Source organism: Mus caroli, chromosome 1, assembly GCF_900094665.2.
Source record: "Mus caroli chromosome 1, CAROLI_EIJ_v1.1, whole genome shotgun sequence".
Classification (NCBI taxonomy): domain Eukaryota; kingdom Metazoa; phylum Chordata; class Mammalia; order Rodentia; family Muridae; genus Mus; species Mus caroli.
In genome coordinates this window covers 5,765,122-5,793,059 of record NC_034570.1, presented here as the reverse complement: position 1 = coordinate 5,793,059, position 27,938 = coordinate 5,765,122, and the positions used below count along the sequence as shown (strand labels likewise).

At 45.2% G+C, this 27,938-nt stretch overlaps 1 protein-coding gene across 1 annotated transcript in view; it reads right to left on the bottom strand.

Moving 5' to 3' along the window:
• Positions 1-5,144: 5,144 nt before the first annotated feature.
• Vxn (vexin) overlaps positions 5,145-27,938 on the bottom strand; it is a 27,240-nt gene continuing 4,446 nt past the window's right edge. The window contains exons 2-6 of the mRNA XM_021170332.2: positions 26,718-26,773; positions 20,260-20,422; positions 14,011-14,072; positions 11,246-11,337; positions 5,145-7,590 (exon numbers count right to left, since the gene is read on the bottom strand). Coding sequence (XP_021025991.1) covers positions 7,407-7,590; positions 11,246-11,337; positions 14,011-14,072; positions 20,260-20,422; positions 26,718-26,773 — 557 coding nt within the window. The 3' untranslated portion in view covers positions 5,145-7,406. The remainder of the gene's footprint in view (positions 7,591-11,245; positions 11,338-14,010; positions 14,073-20,259; positions 20,423-26,717; positions 26,774-27,938) is intronic.

Here is a 27,938-nt window from a genome sequence, read left to right as displayed (position 1 = left end):
AGCAGCATGTGCCCCCCCCCAATGCTGAATTGTCCCTGCAGCCCTCGCTGTGAGCTTCTTTAAATTCGCCTCTTTTTTTTCATTGTTTTCTTTCTGCTGCCTCAAAGTTCCACATCTCTTTCTCCATTTATTTCTTCTAGGATCTGTGTCCTGATCATTTCTTCTCACACTGCTAAATTCTATTACTTTTAGATGACTTTTGCTTTTTGTCATCTTTGAGAGAAGGCAGGATCTGCACTGCAAAGGGTAGCATTAAATTGTGAAGGGGGGGGTGGCATTTTTCTGAAACCTTTGTCACAAATACAGGTTTCTTGGTGGAGGAGCCCCTTCCTCCTGGAGACCGCCTCCACACTCAAAGAATAACTGAAGTGGGAACTGGGCCAGTGGTTTTATTTTCTGCACAAGCATCGCCAAAGCACAACAAAGAGGCTGGAAGTATCCCCCGGTGGAGGTGTGTTCTCATGTCATCAGGAAGCCTACCTGCTTTCACTGTACTCTGCCCCCTCTCACCACATGCCGCAGGGGATTTTTTTTTTTTTTTTTTTTTTTTTAATGTCAGAAAGGCTGGGGCATTGACCTGTGTTATGTACACTGTTTGTACTGTTGCCCTGGACACTGGGATGACAACTGAGCCACTGTCTTTCACAACTAGCTTGCTTACCTGCTGAGTAATGGGCTGGCTGAGGGCCCTTTTTGGCCTCCTTCCTTGGCTTCCAGCCTTCTGGAGGCACAAGCAACATTTTCTTTCTAAAAGGAAATTTCGGCTCTCATCAGGAACATGAAGGTCTTTCTGACCTTTTAATCATCTATGGGGAACATAAAAGTCCATCTTGGATGGAGGATCATGTGAGCTGAGGTACTTTAAGCACTTAGCTCAGAGCCTACCACATGCAAACTACATATACCAGCTGTCTACTTGTCTTCACATGCAACAGTCCACTGAACCCAGAGAGGAATCCAGAAGATCTGTAGCTTTAACCTGAGGATTCAGAGGCTAGGAATAGAGCCGTTTACACTCCTCCTTGGGCTGGGAGAACAGAGAGTAAGTGGCCAGAACAGGAAGCCTCTTTCCTCTTCCTACTTCCCCTAAGCTCCATCTTTAGCCCTCTCCTAAGGAAGAGCATGCCACAGATGGGGAAGCATCGTTTACAATAGCATCCAGCTGCAGAGCAGTCTGCTGGCAAGAGCCTGGACAGGCCCTAGAGAATGAAGATGACAAGCAGCTTTGACTTCCTTCTGGTATCTCTACAAAGTGACAAGGGTACAGGTCCACCTGTGTGTGTGTGTGTGTGCGTGCGCGCACACATGATTGTGTGAGAAGTGTCCTTTCATTTCTGAGGCATAAAGGGAGGTCTCTGTAGATAAGAGGGCTCTCTCCTCCCTGCCTCCACACTGTCCCTGCTACTCTGCAAGCACAGGGAATGTTCATGGAATAGTCTCCTGGAGTTATGGCCGTGAGGCTTGTGTGTGAGACTACATAGCCTGCTTTCCTGGTGAGGTCACTGTTTCTTGAGTCATTGTCTTGCTTTACTTGGCCTGAATGAATAACAAGAATGTGGTTGCAGAGGGCTTATTTATGAAGTACCAAATCTCTGCCTGGTTATACCTTACCAAGCAAGCTTCCCAGACCTGATTCCTCAGGAGCACTTTAGTCCTAGGGTCTGGCTTGAAGTCTAGTGAGGCTAAATGAGCAGGGGTGGGCCTTCTTCCTCAGAGTTGGAGCAGACAGACAAGAGCCTGTGGTCTCCTAAGCCAATGCACTTTGTAGGTTTCAGTTGAGGACTAATTTTGCTGGTAGGGAATGCAGGCAAGAGGCCAAAGGCAGCAGTTGGCAGCAAGTAGACTCTTTTGAATTCAAAAGAGTCGTTACCACCCACTTCTTGCTTCTGAGCCAAGCAAGGGTCACTGGCCTGTACTGACCTGGCACACTGTGTGACCGACCACCTGGGGCTGCAGGATCAGCCCAAATGCTACAGTGGGAAATGGAGAACCTTGTGTTCAAATACCCTAGAGCTCTTCCCCTGCCCACCTTCTTCTGAGAGAAAACCCTGGACCCTGGCTCAGGAAATGATTCTATTTTCAGTTCCTGCCTGGCTGACTGAATCACTCACTGCTCCCCACCCAGCCCTGCTTCTTCTGAATGGGGCGGATTATCACACCATATGTTAATGCAATTCACAATTTGCAAAGCCCCGGTTAGGCTTGGGCTCTGTTGAGTTTTCATCAGCCTGTGAGGTAGATCGGGTAGGTAATTTAATTTGAGTGCAAAATAGAGGTTCAAAGAAACTCAGGCAGCAAGGAGACTCTCCACTGTGAGGTGGGGTCTGGCACCTGGCTTCTCACTTGGCAGCAGTTTCTACACTGTCAGGGGTCCACAGCTCTTGGGCTGAATGGCAGGGGACCCTGCTAACAGTTTCTTGTCTTCTTTATAGAGGACATTTGCTTCAGAAGGGTGTTAGGCTGTGGGAGTGCAAAGAATTTAAAATCTTACTTTCTAGTCTCAAATTGAGTCTCAGATTCATCCCTCCAATCCCTAAGGTTTATATGACCCATAACAATGTAAAGGGTAACCCCTTCTTGCTCTGATCCATTTCATGCTTATGTGGACTATACTTTAGCCTATAAGACAGGTACATTCTAATGCATTGTCTCTAGGACAGTCCAGCTTTAAGAACTGGCAGAACCTGGGCAAATGACTGGCAAGGATGAATACTGGTCATAATACTAATGGAGCCTTCCATCCTTCTAGCCTGTAGGGTATTGCCCAAGACTATTATCCACAGAGAAGTTGGTGAGAACCCTAAGGGAGGGGCTCAGTAACCAGGGACAACATGGAGGGAGGCTCAGGGTAGTCCCAGGCATTTTTAGCTAGTGTGGAAGTGCTCCAATAGTCTCACTTGAGTAGCCACACTAATACAAATCAGCTGCATATTGGCTCTGGTAATTTTGTTTAATCATTTCTGGGACAAGGAGGCAGGTAGGATATTTTCTTTTTCAACCAGTGAAGAAAGTGAACTCATAAATTTGCATGAGGTTCTACAGTCACTCAAGTTCTCATTGTCACGTTTCTACCAGTTTGAAGTGCAGAGCATGGGATACCCAAGACTTTGGGTGGAGGAGATGAGAGTCCTGGCTGGCCAGAGTATTGGGGTCTGAGGCCATACTGAGGTCAAAGGATGAGAGGTGTGGGGAAAACAAGGAAGGGAACTGAAAAATGTGTGTGTGTGTTTATGGAAAGTTGCTGAGCTGAGGGGACAACAGAGAGAAACAAGCTTGCTCTCACTGATTAGATTTGATTTGAGCTAGTCCTGGGTGGTACCACGAAACAAAGCACATAGTTTGTGCTGCCTCTTGTCTTTATCTAAAGGTTGGCATCTGGGGAACATGTGTGCTCTTGGAGCATTACCTATAGAATCTAGTATGTTACAATTAGCTGTGTCCTATTTAGTGAGAGCTGCTGCTGAACCCCTCATGGTCCCCCAACCCTCTGCCAATCTCTCTGTTTCCTGGCTGGTGGAAGGCTTAGCTCAATGGAGTTGAGGACTCCACAGGACACAGGATGATGAGGTGTGGCTCTCTGTGAATCCAGCCCTGGAGATCAGGTGATTGAATAGAACACTTACTTTGTTTCTTTGTGGAGAGGCCTCCAAATATGGGTCAGCATTTGCTCAGCATTCCAGGGACACCTGCTCTACTTGAAAATGTAGGTCCCTTCAGCAAGGCCTCGGCCACCTACCTGTTGGTAGGGGAATTTGCCTTATGGCAAATGTGCTTTCTGGCCCAGAGCTTGAGACAGTGGCCCCGGCTCATGACCCCAGCTATTTGGGAGCCCTGTGAAAGAGAACTTTGAGTTTGAGGTCAGTCCGGTAGCTTAGTGATTCAAAATAGACTTTAAAGATGGCATAGGGAAGGGCTGGATCTGTGGCCCAGCAATGCTTGCCTAGTGCCAGAGGACCCTTGAATTAAATCCTAGCACTGAGGAAAATGGGAGGAGTGAGGTATGGGAGCTTGTGTTTGGCCTGAGAAGCGTGAGAGATGTGGGGAAAACAGAGTTGTAAGAGTCTCTCAGCTTGGATACCTCGACAGACTCCAACAAGGGCCAGGAGTGTGCAGCCTGTAACAAGCTTAGCTACCCTCTCCATAATGGTTCTGTGTGTTAGGCTTCTCTGCTGCCATCTCTCTACTTTTTTGCTCCTACCCAACAGAGGGTATATTGGTAGGTAACGAATTGTGTCTCAGGTCCCATGTGACAAAATAAAAATCAAATGACCAGGTGTGTGGGCTAGTTTTCAGAACAGTTTTTTCCTTGTCCTTTGAGAGAGACAGGGATGCATTTGTCGGGAACTTCTTGGGCTTCCTGATGGAGGATGACATTCCCGTGACATTAGAGATGGAGTGCAAATTCTAATTCTCCAGAGAACTTTCTTTGCCTGCATTCTTCCTTGTCTATCCCTTTGTCCCTGCCAACTTTGTGTCAGAAACGACCTGTCACATGATTCCTTTTTAAAACTGGTCTTGGCTGCCTTGCTTTTCCTACCCACTGCCCATCTGCCAGCTCTAAGCAACCTTGGTGCTGGGTGGGGTGGGGTATCTCCAGAGTGAGAACGGAAATATGTGACTGGCCTCTGTCCTAACAGAGGCAGTTTTATTACCCTACATGTCCTGGAAACCCTGCCTCTGGTTCAAGCAGACTCCAATCTTGGTTATTGCCAGACGGGTGTCGGCAGTCAGCCTTGGCATCCTTTTGTGAGTGGCTGTGCCGTGGTGAGTCATGGGGGCAGTCTCCAGCAAGGAGGGATGAGGTGGGCACAGAGGAGGAAGTTTGAGTCTTTCCAAGGCAGAGGAGAAGCCAGCAGGCTGAGGAGGGTCACTGGGACCCTGGAACTTATGGGTGCTACGGAAACGCCTTAGCAGCAGGGGGGAAGGGAAGCCCTGGGATTATACCTCGCTCAGTCAGTCCCTTCAGCAGAGGCCCTGGTGCTGTCTGGAGGCAGGGCCTGTGATATCAGACCTAGACATTGCCTCAGGATAGAAAGAGCATGCTGGATTCCCTCTCATTTCAGGGAGCAGTGAGGCCCACGTGCATAAATCTTTCCCATTGTGCAAACCTTCTCTCATTGATCGAGGGAGCCTCAGACACAATCTTCAAGTGGTTTATTAATGTCACTAACAAGGCATCCTTTATTTTTATTTGAATTGGCCAAATGAAATGTTCTACATAAGGCAAACATTTCACCATGAAATATTTAAATTAAAGATAAATAAATGAGTCCCAGTCTACGTATAAAATAAATCTCCAGGTGCCACACACACACATTTAAGACATCAATTTTAAGTTAAATAAATTCAATTGTTGGAGGCTCTGTGACATGTTTTATTCCTAACTTTGTTCTGGATTCCAACTTAATATTGTATATGACATTAGATGGTTCACTGGGACAAAGCACTTGATGCCCAAGTGTCCAGACTATGTTTGGACACGAGGGTCAGATGCTCAGGGTCTAAAGCAGAGGTGGAAGGGCAGCAATCAGCAAGGCAAGAGCCTGGAAATCTGGGTTTGACTTACTGCCATGTTTCAGTTTATCCAGATCATCAGGAACAGGAAAGCAGAATCCACAGAACAGCAGAAGCAAGCCTGATACCCAAACAGTTCAAACTCGTTCTTGTGCCAAGACCTGGGGATTCTCAACATAATCTTAGGGTAGAGTTTACCACAGAGTTTCTGCTTTCATTAAGAAGGTCGGATTAATTTAGACCTCTTAATTAGGGAACAAGATTTCCAGGGGCCAGAATTTAAGCCACAGATGAGAAATATTTAAGGTCTATGTTACCGACCACTTCACAGGCAGATACCACTAATCAGTCTCTGCTCTCTGATACCTCATCTCCATGCTGTGCTCCAGGCAGCCTCTTCCCAGGCCATTGCAGATGAAGATTTTTTGCTGATTTCCATCCTTCCCTGTTCCTTATTTTGTGTGAAGGAGAAGATATAATATGGGCATCAAAGTTAGACACCTAGAGTTAGGTGGCTTCAATCTAATCACTTTTTTGAATTAGTATCAACATATACAGTGAGAAAATTCACCCAAGTTAGTTGGTAGAAAGAATAGCTTAATTCATGCGTGGTGTTCAACACTGTGCTCAGCACAAGGCAAGTAGGCATTTAACAAATGATAGCTTTGATTACCATTATTTCTTACATGATCATTTTTAAATGATAGTAAATATTAGTTTGAACCACAGGAAATTGATTTTCAGCTGTTTCAACCTACAGAAATGGCGATTTCTTCTGGTTTCATCTATGCATAATCTCTCTCTCTCTCTCTCTCTCTCTCTCTCTCTCTCTCTCTCTGTGTGTGTTTGTGTGTGTGTGTGCATGCATGATTTATTTTGTTTTTGAGACAGGATATTGCTAGGCTGCCCAGGCATGTCCCAAACACGTGATCCTCCTGTGTGAACCTCTTTAAGTGTTGGGATCCCTGTTCTCTGCACCCGTCTTAATTATCTAATGCACAATGATGTATTTCATTCGAATCACTTCTTTGTTCCAATGTTGTCAGATTCTTCTCTCCATTTAAAGACTTTCTTAAATCAGTTATTTTAGAGAAGCTCAGACCTGGTGACAGTCCCACAAGCTGCTGTTGAGTTACATACTGCCATCCAGATGCCATAGTGTCCCCATCTGTAAGTTGGGGACCACAGTGCTTTCTTAGCAGAGGGTTTGTAATGGTGAGAAGAGACAATGATGGGAGAATGCTCTCTGGATTAAAGTCACTATACAAAGCTGGTCAATTGCACCACATCACAAAATATTGGACATTAACATTAACATTGGGATTTTAAGTGCTTTTCTATAGACAAGAATGCACCTAAAGAAGAAAGAGAGCTCATGCAGTCATGCCCATGATTAGCAAAGCAGATTGGCAATGGTTGCTGTTAAGTAGATATTAGAACAAAGCAAAGACGAAGCATTTTGGATTTCATCAAGGGAAAACAGACATGGCATGGGAAAAGTAGGAACTGTTGTGTGCTGAGTACCTCAGAATCAAACTTCCACATTTACACCAGAAACCATACGTCTTGGGGAAACTCACAAAGAAGACAGATCAGCTGCCTTCTGTTTCCCTTGGAGGCTTTTAAACGGGCCAGGAAAGTTTGCTTTTGGTATAGCTTTGCCTAAAAGTAGGTATATGACCTTTGTAATTGACCAATACGACTTTAAGACTGAGGAACGGCTTTCTTGCCTTCTGAGGATGTTACTTTCCATGCCCCATGTCAGAGTATAAGGAATGATGATGTGTTTGGACCAGCAACCAGCAGAGGGGAGGGTGGCTCAGTCCCAGTCCTCAACTCTTCTATCTTCCTCCGAACCTTGACCAATGCAAGGTGCCCATGAAATGTCGAGTTTAGTCGGCTTCAAAGGCGCTGTTGGTGGCTCCCACATATTCAGACTTCTTCTTGTGCCTGGTCCACATTTTTCGTAGGATGCCAGGGACACCACAGGAAGTACTGCCTGTTAATGGCAGGGAGGCTTCTGCTCCCTGGGGAAGGGCTGGGTACTCTTCTGCTATCTTCTTGAGGTGTCTGGATCTAAATGAAAACCAAAGAGTGGGGTGGGGATGGAGCAGGAAAGGCAATTACTGCACTGAGCCAGACTTAAGTTGTAACTTTGAGGAGAGTGGCCAGCCAGTGTTCTCCTCTCCTCCTCCATCCTATGACCATGTCCTGCATAGCTGGAGGGTCACTGTACAACACCCACAGGAATGTCTCTGGGGTTCATCTAAGATGGGGTACAAAGAGATGACCATGAGCACAGAGATTTATGGGATCTGGGCTCCTTTCCTTATGTTTTGAGTCTTGCTCGCCTAACCAGTAGAAATCACTGAGGAATGGGGTGGTAGATCAGTGATAGAGTGCTTGCCCAACTTGTATAAGGCTTGGATTTGATCTCTAGCATAGAGGGGTGGGAGTGGGGTGGCTGGGCTTAGAGAAACCATGCAGCACTGTAGCCTAAAAAGCTTAACTTTTATCAAGGCATGGCATAGTCTTTCTGGTCTACCTGAACAGTCCATGACAGTCACCACCCCTCAGGAAAAAAAAATGCTAACAAATAAAATCCAAGCCAAATGAGTTCAAACAAATAAACAAACAGACAAACACCCCCTCCCCCACCTCGTTAAATCCCAATACATCAAATGGCACATAACTTGGCTTTTACAATTCTTTCTAGGGGAATTCTGGTATTCAGAGGGTCCATCCTGAAAGTTCCCACTTTAACTCCCAGGGCTTTACTTCCTTTGGTCAATATTAGCTATACTTGGATTGTGTCTGCTTTTCAACAACTCATCTTGAATCCTAATCTCCATTTGAGATCTGAAAAGATCAGGGACCACACTTGTATTCTCAGCCCTTAGGAGGCAAAAACAGCAGATCTCAAGTTCCGAGCTAGCTTGGATGATGCTATAAGAAAACCAAACATCGGGACTGGTGAGATGGCTCAGTGGGTAAGAGCACCCGACTGCTCTTCTGAAGGTCCGGAGTTCAAATCCCAGCAACCACATGGTGGCTCACAACCATCTGTAACAAAGATCTGATGCCCTCTTCTGGAGTGTCTGAAGACAGCTACAGTGTACTTACATATAATAAATAAATAAATCTTTAAAAAAAAAAAAGAAAACCAAACATCAAACATCAAAAGTCAAACAAGGGCTGCAGATACAACTCAGTGGAAGAGTATTTGCCTCATACATGCAAGCCTTGATTCCAGTCCCAGCGTCCAAGATAAAAAGAGGAAAGACCAGGGTAGAGCCTTTTAGATTAAGGTTTTGCCTTGTGAAAGGATTAACTGATTCTTGGGTTAGTAGGTTATCTCAAGAATGGGTCTGTCATAAAAGCCAGCTTGAATATATCTCTCATATATTCTCCTGTCTCTGGGTGTGTAAATGTCCTGCGTGACCTCTGGACTCTGTCTACAGAGAAGCCATCTTTGGGTACAGTTCATTGGCACTGGATTACACCCAAATTAACCTCTCTTCTTTATGATTTACCACTTGGTGGTATTTTGTAACCAACAAAAGAAAAATAGATTAAGATGTTCTTTTAGCTTGTGTCCTGAGCTTGCCGCTTCCCAATCACTGAATTAGACGTTTCTCAAAAAATGTCAGCCGTTTGAGTTAAGATTTATATGCTGGTGAGTTTTATGTCAGCTTGAACTAAGCTAGAGTCATCAGAAAGGAGGGAACCTTAACTGAGAATAAGCTTCCATAAAATCAGGCTGTAGAGCATTTTCTCAATTAGCGATTGATGGGGGATGGCCCAGCCTATAGAGATGGTGCCATCTCTGGACTGAAGGCCCTGGATTCTATAAGAAAGCGGGCTGAGCAAGCCACTAAGCAGCACCCCTCTGTGCTCTCTGCACCAGCTCTTGCCTCCAGCTTCCTGCCCTGATTGAGTTCCCTTCCTTATTTCCTATACTGTGGAAGTGTAAACTGAATAAACCCTTTCCTCCCCAAGTTGCTCTTGGAAAGTTGCTCATGTTATTTCATTAAAGCAATAGAAACCCTAACTAAGATATGCTCCACACCTGATCTACACCTGCCCTCCTCTCTGTTTCTTTTCAGACAAGGTGTCCTGTATTCCAGCCTGGCCTTAAACTCACTATGGTAGCCAAGATGATCTTGAAATTCTGGTTCTCTTGCCTCTGGAATCATAGATATGAACCACCATGCAGGGTTCATTCTCTTTCTCTCTGTGTCCCTCACCATCTTCCTTCCTTTCCTTCTTTCCCTTCCTTCCTTTCTCTCTTTCTCTCCTTCTTTCTTTATTTGGTGTGTATTTTGAAGCATGACCTTGGTATGTAGCCAGGCATGGCTTGGCACTCTTGGCACTGTCTCCTGAGTGCTGGGATTATAGGCATGGACTATAATATCACATCTGGCTCTACACATGACTTCACGTAAGTTCCATTATGGCCACTCAGGAGAGCTTCTTTTGGGGAGATTTAAAGCAAGCAGTAATTAAGTATTAAATAATGACACAGAGATGGACTTAGGTCAGGACCATTCCTGGAATTTCCTGTCTTAGAATGGCCAAGAAAAATTCTTTTATCTTGCTTGTATATATGCATTTTTTCTGGGACAAAGTTTCAGTGAATAGCTCAGTGGACCTTGAACCTTTGGTTCTCTGTCTCTACCTGTCAAGTACAGGGTTACCAGCATGCAGCATCATGTACAACTACAGGTTTCTTTTTCATTTTTAAAGATTTACTTTATTATTTTAATTTTATGTGTGCATGTATGTGCCTCTGTGTATACATGAGTGGAGATATCTTCAGAGGCCAGAGGCACTGGATTTCTTTGGAGCTGAAGTTCCAAGTAGTGATGAGAAGCCTGGCCTGGATGCTGGCAATCAAGCTTGGGTACTCTGTAAGAGAGGTGCCTGCTCTTAACCACTGAGCCGTCTTCCCGGCCTCTCTGTTTTTAAATTGATGAGAATGATTTGCTCAAAGCCAGAGACAGTGGAAGTGCCAGGCTAGGAAGCAGACCTGAGTCCAAAGCCTTCATTTTGCATCATTACCTTAACCCCATTGTCACAACCTGCAATGTGGAAGGTGGCTATTGAGGCATAACAGTCCATGTTGAATTGCAGACTCTGGCTGTTTTCCTGTACTGAATGCTGTGGGTATTCAGGGAATAACCTTCTTGCTATCTTCGGCTGGCTATTTATCAGATGGCTATTTAACAGGGGCTGAGGCTACAGTTTATGTTAAAAACCTGTGCTTTATTGTTTGTTTGTTTTGCAGCATTGGGGATGAAAGCCAGAACCTCACACAAGCTAGCCAGGTACTGGACCTCCGAGCTGCATACCTGGCCTGAAAACGATTTGACACATTTCTTTACCTGTGGGTGAGGGTCCCTAAAAGAATTCATGAGGCATTCCTGACACCATCTACAGAGGTTCTGGATATGACTCCTGATTACATTCATCTAATTAAACAAAGCCTCAAGAGCAGTGTTAGTGAGGTGGAAACCATGAAAGTGCTCCAGCTTAATCCCAGGCAAGCAGCTGATGTGAGATAGCTAAACAGAGGGTTTCAGGCCTCATCACAAGGTAATTTACAGCCACCATGGGTTTTGTTGTGCATAATAAGTGAGTGAAGAATTGGCCACCTGTTCCTCTCCTGCTCATGATGGATGGATGGGTGGAGAGCCATGTAGGCAGCACAGCAGGAAAGCAGTAGACTTACCCTCTTTCCACAACAGCTCCATGTTCTGAGCCCTTGGCTGCCACCTCCGCCCCGGCTGGAGCTTTCACCGAGATCCTAGCCACTGGAGGAATCTGTGTTTCAAGGAAACGGGGAAAGAATTGAGATGGCACCACGTTCCCATTCTGGCATTTGTTGGAGCCATTTATAAGAGGGCTCTCTAAAGGTACCATCCTCCAACCAAGGCAACAGTCCTCCCCCAGTCAGTGTCAGACATGATGGAGGCCTTCTGTGGTACCAGCCTCACGCAGTGTCTGATTTAGCAGGTCGGACATTACCTGGGATTGCTGAATTGAACAAAGTCTGTGAAACAGTTGGTCCTGGGACTCTACTCTAAGAATCACTAGCCTACAGACATGTGAGAGAAAGCCATTCAACCTTCCAAGAGAGCTGTCACCCTTTCCCTTCCACTGCTGGAGTCTGATTCTCGATTCTGTAGAGTCTGTCTTCAACCATGCTGCCTGCACCAGCATGAGCCTTTCCATTTGCTTTCTTGCACCTTCCAAATAATGGTCCACTCAGACCTTGTTTGTGCCCAGGCCTGCTACACTGTCCATGTTCTGTTTGGACTCTGAAACCATCCCCAACCCAACACCTCAGCATGGAAGACTCAGGCCGACTCTGCCTCTTTCTCTTTGAGGCCTTGCAAGGCTGACTTGTAGCTCTGCCCTTTAAAGGTGACCATGTTCACCTTTGTCTGACCCAGTGTCTCCAGAGCACTATATAGACTACGTGATAAATCATGCCTTCTCACCTTTTTATTTTTCTTTCTGTAGTTCTCTAGTTACTGTCTTGGTCCCTAGACAAATTGCATGACAAGTGGAGCATCTGGACTGATCTTTCCTCATCCTTGTGTTGAACTGAAACTTAACTGATGGCCTCATCAGGGCTAAGTCCAGCAGTTGCTTCATCAATGGGCATACACTTTGCTTTGTTCTTCTGTTCCAAGCCTCATCAAAATATTAAGTCACTACATTTCCCAAAGTCTCTGGAAAAATTCCAGGTCAAGGACATCATTATTTACCCCTGTCCTGGGGTGGGGAAGGTTGAGTGCAGAGTTACTGTGCCACCTTGTGGCCTCTCCCTAGCTATTCCTTAACATGCCAATGGTTCAGCTAACAGCCCATAGCTCCTTAGCTCTCGAAAGGAATGCCTGGTTCCTGCCCCTTCCTTAGTCCTATCTCATCCATGTCAGCACTGAAACATATTTAGATGGGCAGGCTCTGGGTCTCTCTCCTGCCTCTGCACAACGAACATCGGATGAGTGATGGGGCATAGCTCCGCTCTTTCCAGGCCCATGGAAATGCTGGTTGTGCCTCTTTATCTTCATCTGCACCCTGCACTACCCCAGCTTTCTTTGGCTCCTTGGTACAGCTGCTTATCTGCCAAGGGCACAATCTAAACCTCCTCTGGGGCCTGGGATCAGGAATCCCAGGCTACTGGATTCCCTTTGGGTACTTTTTCCAATATAATGACTTTACTGCAGTCCTTGGGTTAGGTCTCCTTCCCAGAGCATGAATACCCATATCTGTCTAATTTGTTCCACAAGGATGAGGGGCTGGCCCTGAATGCTTCTGTCGTCTCTTCTGGTTTTCATGTTGAACAGCAGCTGCTGCTAGAGCCTGGTATGTCTGAGATGATTCCCACTCATCACTGACTCTCTTGGGTGAGAGGAAGCACCACACTCATCCCTAGAAGAGTCTGAAGAAAAAGTGGAGATAAATATGGGGACACGCCCCCTAATCCCTCTTTAAGACAGGACAAACTGTTCAACTTCAGGATGGGCAGAGAGTACGAAAGTGTCTTTCTGCTGCAGGCCACCTTGCCCAGCGTCACATGCTTTCTGGGATAGTTCACACACCCTAATAGAGTGAGGAAGGAAGACAAAAGTTGAGCCATTTTCACCCCGTTGAGACTCATCTGTGTGGGCAACTTGAATCCTAGAGCCTACACATGAAAGTGTTAAGCCTGGATCTTAGTTCAGTTACTCCCTCCACCTCAAGACTGGTATTGATCTCTAATATACACCTTACCCTTCAGTCCTCAAGTCTCAGTGAACTTGAGCCATAAAGGGTGCTCTCAGAAGTACACTGTCCTGAAATGACTGGTTGTTATGGACTGAATGTTTGTGCCTGACTTAAACTTATCTGTTAAGGCCCTACCTATCCTGTAGTGTGATGGTATTTAGAAGTGGAGCCTCTGGGCAGTAACTAGGTTTAGGTGGAGCATCTATGATGATATTAGTGTCCCACAAGAAGAAAGATTTCTGCAATGCTTCTGTTGTTAACACTTAGTGGAACAAATCCAAATGCAAGGCAAGGGGAGAACCCTCTCCAGACGCCGAGTCTGCTGTAAGCAAATGTTGCAGTGCCATGTGTTCTGGGCTTGCAATACAGCCTCTCTTAGTGCTAGAGAACTTTACATCATTTTACCCCAGAGCTGCACCTGGGAATTAATTGGGCATTGCTATCTGACCAGACCCTTTGTGTCTTCCCCCATGCATGAGATGCTAGCAAGTCACGGCTTCTGTTTCCACATAAACTGAATTCTGGTTCTGAAAGAGGAGCAGACAGTAATGTATCCTAAGTATACAGAGTGGCTATTTCCAAGAGCGAAGAACCACAGTGTTGTTTTCTTAACAATCCTCAGCCCAGGGCAAAGGACATTCTCTCTTTCTGGCACCAGAAAGACATTATCAAGGAGTTTTGAGCACAGTGCAAACAATTAATCTGGCTTATTTTACTTACCAACGACTTCCCATATGCTCGATTTCCACACAGATTTGATGTTTTGGGTTCAGAAATCCCCACTGTGAGATTGAACAGAAGAGACATTACTCAGTTGTACTCAGAGTTCTGCCTCTCTCTGCTCCTGAATCAATTATCTTGCTAGCCATCCAGCCGAAGAAGGAATTTCTCCGGGCTTTTGTACCAAGCAGTGAAGGACTATGATGCTTGGCAGGCAAGGCTAACTGCCAAGTGGGGTCACCCCTTACACTCTTCCAGGAAGCTGGAACTAAGTTCAATGCAGCTCAACAGCTATGGGAAGCATGCCGCTGTGGGATGTTCAGAGTGGAGGAGGCCACACATGTGCAGGCAGGAGGCAGATATAGAAAGTATGTGTGCTTTCAGCTCAGTTTTGCTGGGAGCTTCAAACTGCCGGAAAAAATTAAGTCAACTAAAACACAGCATTTAGCACTGTGTCTGCACGCAGTAGGTGCTCATGGAATGTGGCCTCAGCACTTCCTACTTTCCTTAGACCTCAATTCACAAGAAATTGGTTAAAAGAATGAGTCTCATTATGATGGCATTTCCATGTGTACTTTGCTCAAACCCACCCTCCCCCTCCACTTCCAGCCCTAGTCCTCGCTCTTCCTGCTGGTCTCCCCTTTCTCCCTCATTCCAGTCCTGTCTGCTTGCCTTCCTTTCCTGCTCCCTCCCTCACTTAGATCTCATCTCCCTGTCTCATATTCTCTTTTCCAACTTCATCATATACATGCCTCTATAAGAAATTGTAGGAGCTGGAAGATGACTTGGTTGGTAAAAGCACCTGCAATGCAAATCTGATGACTGAGTTTGGATGCCAGGAACCCATGCAGATCTGTATATTTTGTAGGCAACTTTAGAGTGGACTGGGTATGCCTAAAACCCAACCCAACAGCATTTCATCATAGTAGCTGAGTTTAAATGGTTACACATATCCAGTGGCTTGCTGGCTGGCTGGGTTGAAAGCAACTTACTCGGTAAGTGAGAACCAGTTGACTCCTTGGTTGCTTGGCTGTTTTCTGTGCCTTTCTGTAGATTCTGCCTGCCAGTGGTGTTGGTTAAGTGAAGAACCTGCTCCAGGAGTTGCCTAATTCATGAATCATTTTTTCACCCTTATGGTTTTACTCAAAGACAGATGCTACTAAATTCAGTTGGTCTAGGAAAATTCCCCTTTAACCTTGCCAAGATCAAACCACAATAAATGGTACACTTGGATAATTAGTATCAGTATCTTCAAAGTGTGCCAGGTGTTGAGCTGGGCATAAACTGCACAATGATGGTTGGCCTCATTACCTGTAGGCCCCACATTCATAGTTAAAAAGTACTTCAAAATATTGCATTTGTGGGGCTGGGTGCTTGGTCCAGTGGTAGGCAACTTGCTCAGGACAGGAAAGAGCCTGGGTTCAATACCCAGTACTGCAACAATAACAATAATAATGATGAAGATATATATATATATATATGTATATATGTATATATATATTTAGAGAGGGGGGCATAGTAATACTTGCATGAAGCAAGGTAGCACACATCCATGCATGTAATCCCAGCAAGGAAAGTGAAGGTGGGAGGAGGAAGAGTTCAAAGCAAGTGAGTCCAAGGCATACCACAGATCATGAGACTCTCTTTCAAAACAAAAAACAAAAATCAAAAAACGAAACACAAAACCCTGTATTGAACAAGTACATATTTAATTTCCTTGTTGCCCTAGCTTAAACAATGCAGTATAACCACGACTTTCATAATGTTTATATCACATGAGGTATTTAAGAAGTCATCTACAGAAGATTTAAAGTAGACAAAGACAAATGTGTATAGATTATATGCAATTACTATGCCATTTCACATAAAGGGGTTGAGCATCGTAGAGTCTAACATCTTAAATGGGTCTTGAAATCAATTGTGCCTGATCTGGAGACAGTTACACCCTCATTTAATCCCTACTGTCACCATAAAGGGAGAGGCGGTGCCACGATAATTTACATGTTCTAGTTGGGGAACCCAAGGCATTGGGGATACATAGCCATTAATCTGAAGGCAGATGTGGTGGTTTCGATGAGATGTTTCCTATATCTTCAGGCAGTTGAATATTTGGTTCCCAGTTGGTACATCTGTTTGGGTAGGCTGAGGAGGCATAGCCTTGCTGGGGACGGGCTTTAGAAGTTTAAAGACTTGTGTTATTTCAAGTTTGCTCTCTCTGTTTCCTGTTTTTCATTTGATATGTGAGTTCTCAGCCACATCTGATGTTCTAGCCACCATGTTTGCTCTCTGCCACACTATACTTGTTTATGGTTACTAGCCCTAGAAACCTTTACTAGCTAGTAACCTTTATGGTTACTAGCCCCCTGGAACTGTAAATCCAGAATAAACCCTTCCTTGTGTAAGTTGCCTTGATTGCAGTGTTTTATCACAGCAACAGAAAAGCAACTAAAATGACAGAGATGATTTCAGAGAGTATCAGACCTTTCAAAGGCCTGAGGACACTTGATTAAGGGACAGCATATTCCAATTCAGGAAGGGATGGGGTTTGTATACAGAGAAGGAGATCTGCAGAAGTAACACTGGTGAAGGCTCAGGGCAACATAATGGACTGGGCCATCAGGGTTATGCAAGGTAGAATACCCCCGAGCTGCAGGGTTAGGATGGTAAGGACAGGGTGTCCCAGGAGGTTAGCCATCATAGCTTGAAGGGCAGGTGGGCAGGAAGAGACAGCAGTGTGAAAAACAAAAGATGACAGAGGAAGGAAGCCCTCTGTCTTAGGAAGAACATTCTGGGAACTTTGGAGAGGGAGAGGGCCCGGAGGCTGAGGCCCTTCACTGTCATTGTGCACATATGTGAGACGTGGTGGATCTGTGACTGGGAAGCCTGAGGTAGGTTACACAGTGGTAAGGCAAGAGCTGCCTGGGGGTGACACTGCCAGCTTAGTGTATAAAGTGGGAGGGAAGTATACAGAAGCATTAGGGACGAAGCTGGAGACTTTCTGGAAAGCTGGACAGTCATGCTTGGTAAAAGGTGATACCTTTTAGCTTGTTTTGATAAGCTGGTTCTGAAGTGCCCTAGTTCATCTCTGGGAAAAAGTGCTATAAATGGTTAGTTTTCCAGGCCCAGGAGGTGGGCACTGTCCCTTTCCAGCATCTGACACTGTGGGAATGTCTTAGTTGGTTCTACCTATAGTATCCCTGTGATCTACAAGTTTCCTCACCTCTCTCCTACCTGACATGTCTGTAGCATCCAAGAGCCTTGTCCAACAGTTCAGAGAAAGAGCAATCCCCTAGATCTGATTGATGTCCCTAGAGACATGCAGCTTACTTACAGGAGGAAGTAAGAATTGATACCCATGGACCCGTGCCTAGCCTTTCCTTGGAGAGCATCAAGGTTTGGTTTTGGCTCAGCAACACTCCTCCAACCCAATCCTGGAATCTATTAGATTGGAAGTTCTGAGGGAATTGAATCAATGCCCAGCTGAATCTATTTTTCCCCCCACCCAAACCTGAGTAGAACATCCCTGCATGAGCTGACTGTCACATGTTGGATAGACTTTCCATTTCATAACCTACTGCTCTTGTCTTCAGAATAAAGACTGACTTTGCAGTATGAGAGGACACGAACTACCTGCAAAGTTGTGAAACAAGCCAAGCATAGTAATGCACTCATAGTCTTAGCTCTTGGCTTGGGATGCTGAGGCAGGAGGATCATGAGTTTGAAGTCAGCTTGGACTACATTATGAGATACTCTTTTAAAAACTATAAAAGTGACCCCTAAAACTAGACAGCCAGGTGATACAGCACTGACCATTACATCAGGAGACTGGTTTTGTACCTTGTCTCTGTGGCTGCCAAGGAATGTCACCTTGCATGGGTCAATTTCTACAGCATTGGTTTTTCTGTTCTGTGATCTGGCAGAGGGTGATGGCAGTAGGTCAAATGGAAGATTAGAAAAACCACAATCTGCCTTGCAGCAGGGTTGAGGTGTGTGTCTGTGTCTCTGTGTGTGTGTGTGTGTGTGTGTGTGTGTAAAACACTGATTGATTGACATGCTTTAGTTCTGGAAATCCTAGTCACATAAAATGTGTTTTTTCCAACATAGTTCCAGGTGCTGCTCCTGGGACCCCATTTTGGAAACCACTACATTAACTTCTTTCTAAACCCCTGCTACTCAGTCTGTTGACCCTGTAGCTGCAAGAGCAGTGCCATATCAGAAATGAAACCCTGGGATCTATTATTGGACCAGGGTTCTTCTGAATTAAAATCTGCATCAGGAAAAAACCCCTAGCTGACTCTTGTATCCACAATAATTTGAGAAGCATAGATGCTAAATTCACTTTATGATTTTTGGAGCAATGAGGAATATTCTGCCTATTTTTCTCTTTCTATACACACACAAACACACACACACACACACACACACACACTCATCCACCCACTCACCTATATATACATAGACACAGAGAAAAATCTCTCTTCTTAATTTGCAAGTCAGACTGTGGCTTTTCTGATGTTTCCAGCCTATTTACATGCATGCAACCGACATTGGCTGAAAATGTCGCTTAGTTTTATCTTCTTGTACCTTTGATCCTTAGTGCAGGGTGTGACCAAAGAAACTTAGTATGATGCCTAGGAAAGGCAACAACTAGAACAAACAACAATCACAATGAAACTTGGAACAAAAGAGGATCATGGAATGGGTGAAGATTGTTAAAGAACATAGTCAACAGAGAATCATGTCAGTTCCTGTAAAACACAAAATTGTTAATGACAAAGTTTTTCCTTCCTTCCTTCCTTCCTTCCTTCCTTCCTTCCTTCCTTCCTTCCTTCCTTCCTTCCTTCCTCCCTCCCTCCCTCCCTCCCTCCCTCCCTCCCTGTGTATACACAGACGTGTGTTCATGTTAGTGTATGTGGGTGTGTGAAGGGCAGCAGATGAAGGCTCAGGTGTCTTTCTTTTGATGCCATCTGCTTTGTTTAGACAGTCTTCCACTGAGATCTGAAGCTTGCATGTTAGGCTGGCCAGGGAGTCCTGAGGTTCTCCTGCCTCTGGCTTCCATCTCTAGCTCCAGTACTGGGTTGGAATCACGCCTAGCTTTCTTTGTGGGGGTCTGGAGATTGGACTTAGGCCCTGATATTTGTATCACAAATACTTTATCAGCTGAGCTGTCCTCTCCCAACTCCTGGTTTTTGTGGTAGGCTATCTTCCTGAAGCCGACCTTAAACTCATGACACTTCTCTTGTCTCAGCTCCCAAATGCTGAGATTACAAGTGTATGTCACCATTATCTGTGTATTTTTGAATTATAACATGAATAACTTGACGTTGTTGGCACAACAGAAAAAAATGCCTAAACTATCAGTTAAAGAGAAAATACTACGAGAAAGGTTAAGTAAGCTAGACACTGAATACTATTTTTAATTGCTTACGGTGCAATCCATTAAAAACAAACAAACAAACAAACAACTAGTATCCATCACTGTTTCCAGTTTTCAAATAGATTTGCACCTAAATTCTTTTTATATATTACTAAGTCATTCAAATTTTAAAAAATGGTACAATTTGGCTAGTTGGGCATGGTGGCACATGCCTTTAATCCCAGTCCATGGGAAAGCAGGTTCAGGTGTATCTCTGTAAGTTCTAGACCACCATGGTCTAAACAGTGATTCCAGGACAGCTAAGTCTACTCAGAGAAAGTCTCACCCCCCACCCCTACCCCAAAGGTACAGCTAGGTTGTTATAACTGTGGCTATGGTACTGAGGATGAATTCAAGGCCTCTCCCTGAGCTACACCTCCATCAGCCCTACACACGCACACACGCGCCCGCGCGCGCACACACACACACATGCACACACACACACACACACACACACACACACACACACACACACCTGCACTGTGCTTCTTCCTAGTCCCCATGGCTCTTGCTCAGGGCACAATGATGAGCATCTTTTGAACAGCGGCAGCTACCTTTGCAGCACGTGGCACACAATCATCTTCACTCACACTGCACCTAAGGAGGTGACAACAGTGTAGGTGAAAGTGTTGGTGCTCCTGTTGCTGTAGGTCAGATACAACAGCAGGTACCTTTTCCTCCCACCCCCCAAAATCGGATGCTCAATAATAAGTCTGCCAGGGAGGACCACAGGATAGGACACCTATAAGCTGTTACTGCCTGCGCTTTTGCTGACTCAGGCACATCACTGGCTCTCAGGGGTCCCTGAGCCTGGGGAACTGAGACTCACATACCAGGTCTGGAGGGCGTTTTGGTGGGATGAGCCCCGGGTGGCCTGGCAGTCTGCAGCCTGCCAGTCTGCAACCACCTGCGGTCGCCTGTGTCCCTGCGCTCACAGCGCTGAGGCAGTAGCTCCAGGGGCCTCGGTGGCGGGTACAGGTCAGACTCGATCACCACCTGCAGAGTGAAACGCACAGTCAGTCATCCTTCAGAGTCTCCCAGCGCCTGAGGACCGCACCCACCTAATGTCCACTAGGGAACTGTAAGGAATGAATAAATGGCCACAGCGAGGTGAGCCTGGACCAGGGTGGCAGGAAGTCAGAAAAGGGTGTTAAAGGCTAAGGTGGTTGTTGCATTACAATCATCTGTTGGAGCTCAACCATAAACAGTACATCAGTAACTGGGATCCCGGGACTCAGGGACCACTGAGGAAGAGAGGCAGAAAGGCTCTAAGAGCTAGAGGTCAGGGAAGACTAGAGTAAGCAGTGCCCTTTCTGGATAGGACCCAGTTGTGGTTGCCTGCCCAAGATCAAGCCAGTCAACACTCCAGCAGGAAGGACAGAGGGGATCATGAGTCCTCCCCCATTGCTGAAGAGCTATCGACAGCTGATGGCTTCTCTTGAAGGAAGAGTGTGTTTTCTTCAATGCTATCACCTCTGGTAGATCAACCATGCTTCAGTGGATGGCCTCACACCCGTAGCACAAAGATAGTACAAAGCTGACTTAGTAGGTTGTTTTTATAAAAGGACATGAAACTGGGAGGTGGGGTGAACCTGGGAGGAGTTAGGAATAGGAGTGGTGGTGAATATGATCAAAACACACGGTATGAAAAAGTTAATAAAACATTATATTTACCTATGCAGAAGAGAGGGCAGAGAGATTGTAAGAACCACTGTTTTCCAGATTCAACAGGGAAGATGAACATATGAATCTATAGAGACTGTGCAGCATGCACAAGCTCTAGTCCAGACACAGCGTGGAGGAAGGGCAGTGGGCATCAAGTCCCACACCTAGCCCAGAGGCTACCCAGAATTGACAACCATGAGGAGAGGGGAAAATCAGTTTTCTCCAATGGAGCCACACTCCAGTGGGCCTCCCCCAGGAGTTGGTCAGCCAACACAAATCTGATTCCATGTTCTGTTGTTGTTTGTTTGTTTCAAAGAGAGGGAAGGAGCTTGGAGTTGGGTGTGTTTGGAAAGAGCTGGGAGAATCTGGAGGGAAGGAAAAGATAAGATCAAAGTATTATATGAAATTCTTAAACCTGAATGTCCACTGCACACACACAGAGGCTGTTCTTTATCTCCCAGCAGATGGCACGCCATGGTTTTCATAACATGCCAATATCTTTAGGTAAATTTGTGAGCCAGAGATGATTTAAAGTAGAGTGCGTATCTGAGGACTGTGTGTGTAGTGTGTGCCATTTACACAGGGAACTTGAGCATGTGAATGTTGGTATCTGTGGACATCTTGGACTCAATCCCTGAGGGTACTGAGGGGCTGCTGTACTTAAATCAGTGAAATTATTTAAATGTAGAAACAGGAGACAAATAATAGTAGCCATTTTATCTTACTACGGGGAGTTATGAAGGGAATCTTGGCAGCCAGGGAGCAGATTCTGCATATTTTATCGATTTCCAGGACACAGAGTCATTCATCCTGGTTGTCTTTACTCCATGAGGCTTATTCATTAGAAGCTCCAGTATTCTGTACTGCCCCATCCTCCCCACTCACTTCCTTCTGCACACAGCTGCTCTGCAAGGGCCCATTCTGTGCTGTGTCAGCTCCTGGGTGCCTGTGCATCTGCAAGGGAGGCAGAGGGGCTCAGCCCTATAGTTTAGGTTTTGGCAGGCCCCCTTCAGTTCACCACCCAGAGCTATAGTGTTGGTTTAGGGGGATGCCGAAGAAGAGTAAATGGGCTTTTAAAAACATGATAACAGGGTGGTATTTCAAGTCAGTGGAGGAAACTGTATCTTTACTGATATTGTTAGAATAAATATCAGGGTACTAGTTTGGGTTTCAATGATAAGCCAGGTTATAGCTGTGGTTGAACAACAAATACTAAAATAGAATATAGCTTAATATAACACATAGCATGGCATATAGTAAGGGATAATTCCTATGTTCATAAAACTCTTTACTAAGCAATAAAATTCAAAAAAGTAATAGAAAATGGAGAAAAGATGAGCAAAACCCGTAACATATGCTTACTGTTAGTGACTAAATGCATATTAAAACAATAAAACCCTCTCTCATCTCAGATTATCAATGGAGAATATGATAACTCCATTTTGGGTCAAGCCAGAGTCCAAGTTCCATACACACACACACACACACACACACACGCACACGCACATGCACACACACACATGTATCCTTATGTAGTCTGTGTAGCCTCCAGCTCAATATTTAACTGAAGGTATCTTCAAACTTCTAACCCACTGGCTTCCAGCTATAGAATGCTGAGATTACAAATGTGTACCACCAGGCTGGATCAGACTTCAGCTGCCCTGCCCAGCCTGGTGTGCATGTTCTGTGGTTAAATCCAGGACTTTCTAAATGGAGGAGCTGGAAGCTACTGGATAAGGCCTAAACCCCTGCAGTAAAGTTTTTGAACTCTGAATTATCTGTGAACAACTGAGGGGCAATGGGCTATGCACAAACAGCCTGGTCTCCAGTAGAGCTTAGATCTTGAACCCTGGTGGGATCTGGTGGGTGTGAATTTCCACCTACATGGGATGAAAGGCATTCGATCATGTCTCCTGAACCCCTGGCTCCTGTCGAAGTTACCGCCCCCACAGCTCCCACAGCCCCCACAGGAGAGGCATGTGGCTACCAGTCACATAGACAATGTCCCAAGCTTCTGGCATTCTGGCTAGACTCCTCCCCACAGTTACCTAGCAACAGCAAGATAGCCTAGCCCACTATAAGAGGGGCTGCTTGGCCCCACCTCTCTCTCTATGCTTTTACCACTCTTACTCTCTAGCCTTCCTTCTCTCTTTCTCTTCCCTCTTCTCTCCACATGGCCATAGCCAGCCTCTCCCTCTCTCTTTCTACCTTCTCTCTTTTCCCCTGCCTTTCTAAAATAAAGCTCTAAAACCATAGACTGTCTCTGGTCATGAAGGCCAGCTGTGCTTGAATGATGGGATAGGCTTTCTCCTAACAAGCCACATCTAACCTCCCACCAGAAGGCCTTCCTGTGCTCCAGCTATGGATCTGACCAAGGACTCTCGCCCATGTGGGAACCATCCAGCGTCCCCCCCTCTCCCCCTGCCCTCTCTTCCCTTATCTCCAGGGCCGAGTGCCACCCCTGGGGCCCCTATTCTGTTCTCAGCTCCTCTGCCGTATCTAGCGTGGGATGTGGGAGACTGAGAACCTGGTACCTGGGGCTGCCCCTTGTCCACCACCTACCGAGTGGGGTCAGGGGCTTAACACAGCCAGATGCCCACCCAGGGCCGCGTGGAAAGCATGCGCAGTCCTCCCGCATCTGCCAGCCCAGAGCACTGGAACTCTGGCTGGACGTGGGTTCTCTCCCACTCCCCTCTTTCGCACACACCCACTGCCCTGCAAACAACCCTTTCCTTTTCATCTTCCTTATGAACAAGGTATTTAATTCTTAGGGATCAGAGTGAGGTCAGGACTTCACGACCAGCACAGCTTCTCTTTCCTAACAGTGTTTCCAAAAGTCCTTATATAAAGCTACACAACTCACATAGAAGCAAGCAAAAGAGAGGAATTAAAAACTCACAGGGAAAAATGTTGAGTGGTCAATAACTCTATACATCTTCTACTGACTGTGTTCTAAAGTATTTCAGAATTTTGTGATACTAAAGTAAGTCACCTGCCTTTCTCTGGGCTGCTTCTGGTCCAGCTGCACCTGCGTGTGGCCCTGGCTTCCCGGCTCCCTGCAGCTCTGTGGCAGCAGCATGGGGGGCGCACGGGACTTGGGCTGGGTGGCAGCAGGGCTGGTCCTGCCATATTGCTTGTAAGTCTGAGTCCATCATGAGACTCTGCCTGCAGCATTTCTGATCAGTAGAACTGTACTTCCTGTACATGGAAAACGTTTTCTTACTGCTTACCCCCTTGTGTAAGATACTGAAGAGCATCCAAGCTTCCACCTACAGGCAGGCAGCCCTTTAAAAAGGAGTGTCCTGATAAGTCCGGATGGATGCATGGAGAAATTCACCCATGAGACGGTTGCTTTTAAAGCATGCTGTGAAGCAATATATTAGGGTCCCGTGTCTTTTTTTTTTTTTTTTCATTTATATTGGACAGAACATTTCTAGAATGATACGAAAAAACTTCTGGGCATGTGACTGGGACCTGGATACATGGCTTTCTTTGTTTACCTGTTTCTACCGTTTGGATTTTTACTGAACATAAATTGTATAATTTTTTAATAAAAAGGAAAAATGCAAGGTGTAAAAAAAAAGTAAGTAACCTTGCAGTGTTTGAGATTTTTGTAATGGATGCATGCTGATTTGGGAACTGGAAAGCTGTAGGCAATGCTCTTGCCCTTGACTGTCTACTCTGCCCTAATCAGGATGATCAATGTAATGTACCTGTATTATTCTTCATTTTTGTTTTGTTTTGTTTTGTTTTTGCTTTTGTTTTTTAAGTCGTCTAAAGTATGTTTATGGAAACAACCATCTCTTTAAAACAGAAAAAAGATTTTTAAAAATTACAATATTTAAAAATCTATAATAGTGCTGTCCAAAATCTGTGATAGCAGATTATCACCTTCCTTCTGAGACACGGTGCAGATGTATTGGTAGTGATATGAAGAAATGTGCATGTAAAGTGAAAGATGCAGAGCACCATTAGCCTCTAAGAATGTGTAGGCAACATAAAGGTAGTGCATTAAAAATATCAAAGGGCAGCCTGGAAATCAGTCTGGCAGCTCCTCAGAAAATTGGACATAGTATTACCCGAAGACCTAGCTATTCCATTCCTGGACCCAAAAGATGCTCCAACATATAACGAGGACACATGTTCCACTATGTTCATAGCAGCCTTATTTATAATAGCCAGAAGCTGGAAAGAACCCAGATGTCCTGAGGAATGGATACAGAAAATGTGGTACATTTACACAATGGAGTACTACTCAACTATTAAAAACAATGAAGTCATGAAATTCTTAGGCAAATGGACGGATCTGGAGGATATCATTCTGACTGAGGTAACCCAATCAGAAAAGAACACACATGATATGCACTCACTGATAAGTGGATATTAGCCTGGAAGCTTAGAATACCCAAGATACAATTTGCAAAACACATGAAACTCAAGAAGAAGGAAGACCAAAGTGTGGATGCTTTGGTCCTTCTTAGAAAGGGGAACAAAATACTCACGGGAGGAAATTCAGAGACAAAGTGCAGAGCAGAGACTGAAAGAAAGGCCATTCAGAGACTGTCCCACTTGGGGATTCATCCCATATACATACAACAAACCCAGACACTGTTGTAGATGCTAATAAGTGCTTGCTGACAGGAGCCTGATATAGCTGTCTCTTGAGAGGCTCTGCCAGAGTTTGACAAATAGAGGTGGGTGCTCTCAGCCAACCTTTGGACTGAGCATGGTGTCCCCAATGGAGGAGTTAGAGAAAGGACTGAAGGAGCTGAAGGAGTTTGCAACCATAGGAAGAACATCAATATTAACCAACCAGACTCCCCAGAGCTCCCAGGGACTAAACCATCAACCAAAGAGTACACATGGAGCAACCCATGGCTCCAGCCACATATATAGCAGAGGATGGCCTTGTTGGGCATCAATAGGAAGAGAAGCCCTTGGTCCTGTGAAGGCTCAATGCCCCAGTGTAGGGGAGTTCGAGGGTGGGGAGGTGGGTATGAGAACACCCTCACAGAAGCAGAGGGAGGGGTAGGGGGCTCGGGGGGGGGCTGGAAAAGGGATAACATTTGAAATGTAAATGAAGAAAATATCCAATAAAATTTTAAAATTTAAAATAAATAAAAATACCAAAGCACAACTTAAAAATGAGAGCCCATGTTGATGAGGCTGCAGGCAAAGGACAGTGGAAGGCTGGGAACCTCTGAGTTGTTCAGAATTTCTACCATTACTGGATGATCCCCTTTTAATTCTTTCATCTGTTTATTCTGCTTGGAGCCCTATGTGACAAGGAATTGTGTGAGTACTTCACTATTATCTATAATGGTGATGGTGAAAATATATAATGTTATATATAATGTTACAGATGCCTAGAGCAGGTTGGTACATCCATATCATGAACTCCTGCACACACAGGATGAAGTCTTTGCTGTTCCTGGGCAAATGGCATAATGAGGAAATTTGGGGGGGACGATTGGGCATATGCTTGACATTTGCCAGTTATTTTGTCTGAGTGAACAAACCACCACAGCAGACACTGAAAACCCCCCTTGCCCCTTCATCCTTGGGATCAGGGGAGAGGGAGAGGTCAGTCAAAGAACATCAAAACCAACTAAACATGTTTCCTTACGTTCTTGGCCAAGAGGTGGTGAGAGCTCTTGACTCTTCTCCTGGATGAACTGGACACTGAAAGAGATAAAGAAATGATGTTAGAAAATGCCTGTAAGGCTATAGTACAGACCTGAGGGCATTTGTCCCAGTTGTGGGGTTACTGGGAAGGGAGGGGGGAAAGAAGCAGAATTCCACTGGAACTTAAGATGTCACTTGGCTTAACTACAACAAAATGTTTATAGCCTCATTCACAATAGCTAAAGGTTGCCAAGAATCTAGCCCCCATCAACAGATGAATGGATAAACAAATATGGTATGCCTACACACTGGAACATTGCTCAGCCTTAAAAAAGTAAAGAGAGCATAAATAACCTTGAAAAGATTGTGCTAGGTTAAACGAGACACAGAAGAAGATCTCGTCCATGCTCTCAAGTTTACCTATATGAAGTATCTAGAGCAGTCGACTTCAAAGAGACACAAAGTAGACTGGTCATTCCCGGGACTGGGAGGCTGGAAGAGCGGGGTATTACTGTTTCAGTTCAGGCCAATGAAAAAGTCAGATTGATGTGGCAGTGGTATGCAGCACTCTGACTGTGCCTGGTCTGTATACCAGTGTGGTAAAATAGCAACAGTTACAATCTACAATATATATCCATATGTACACACACACACACACACACACACACCGCCATAATTTAAAAGCAGCTTAGTAGGAAAAGCTATAGCTTAGTTGTGAGAGTGTCCGCCTGCCATGCTTGCAGCTCTGGGGTTGACTCTCAGTACCACATAAAAGCTGGTGTGTTGGTTCATACCTATAATTTCAGAACTTGAGAAATGGAGACAGGAGTAAGATCAGGAGCTCAAAGTCACCCTTGGCTACATAGTGAGTTCTAGCTAGCCTGGGCTAACAGAGGAGACCCTATCTTGGAGAGAAAAAAAACCTTAAATAAATCAATTATCTATTAAATAGTTACAGTGCTTGGCTGGGCCGAGGTGATCTTACTATCGTGGTAGTCACAGTTCCCAGCTCTGGTAACTAGTGTTCCTCCGTTTCATTTCTAGGAGGTCGACTACATGAAGTTCCTCACATCAGGGGAACATATACATACTCACCCTATCCCCAGTCATATACCTTCCATATTGCTATGATCTAATGGAATCAAAATCCTACCATGTCTCCATCCTGAGTAGAAAGGAATTGATTTTTTCTTCCTCTTCCTCTTCCTCCCTCCCTCCCTCC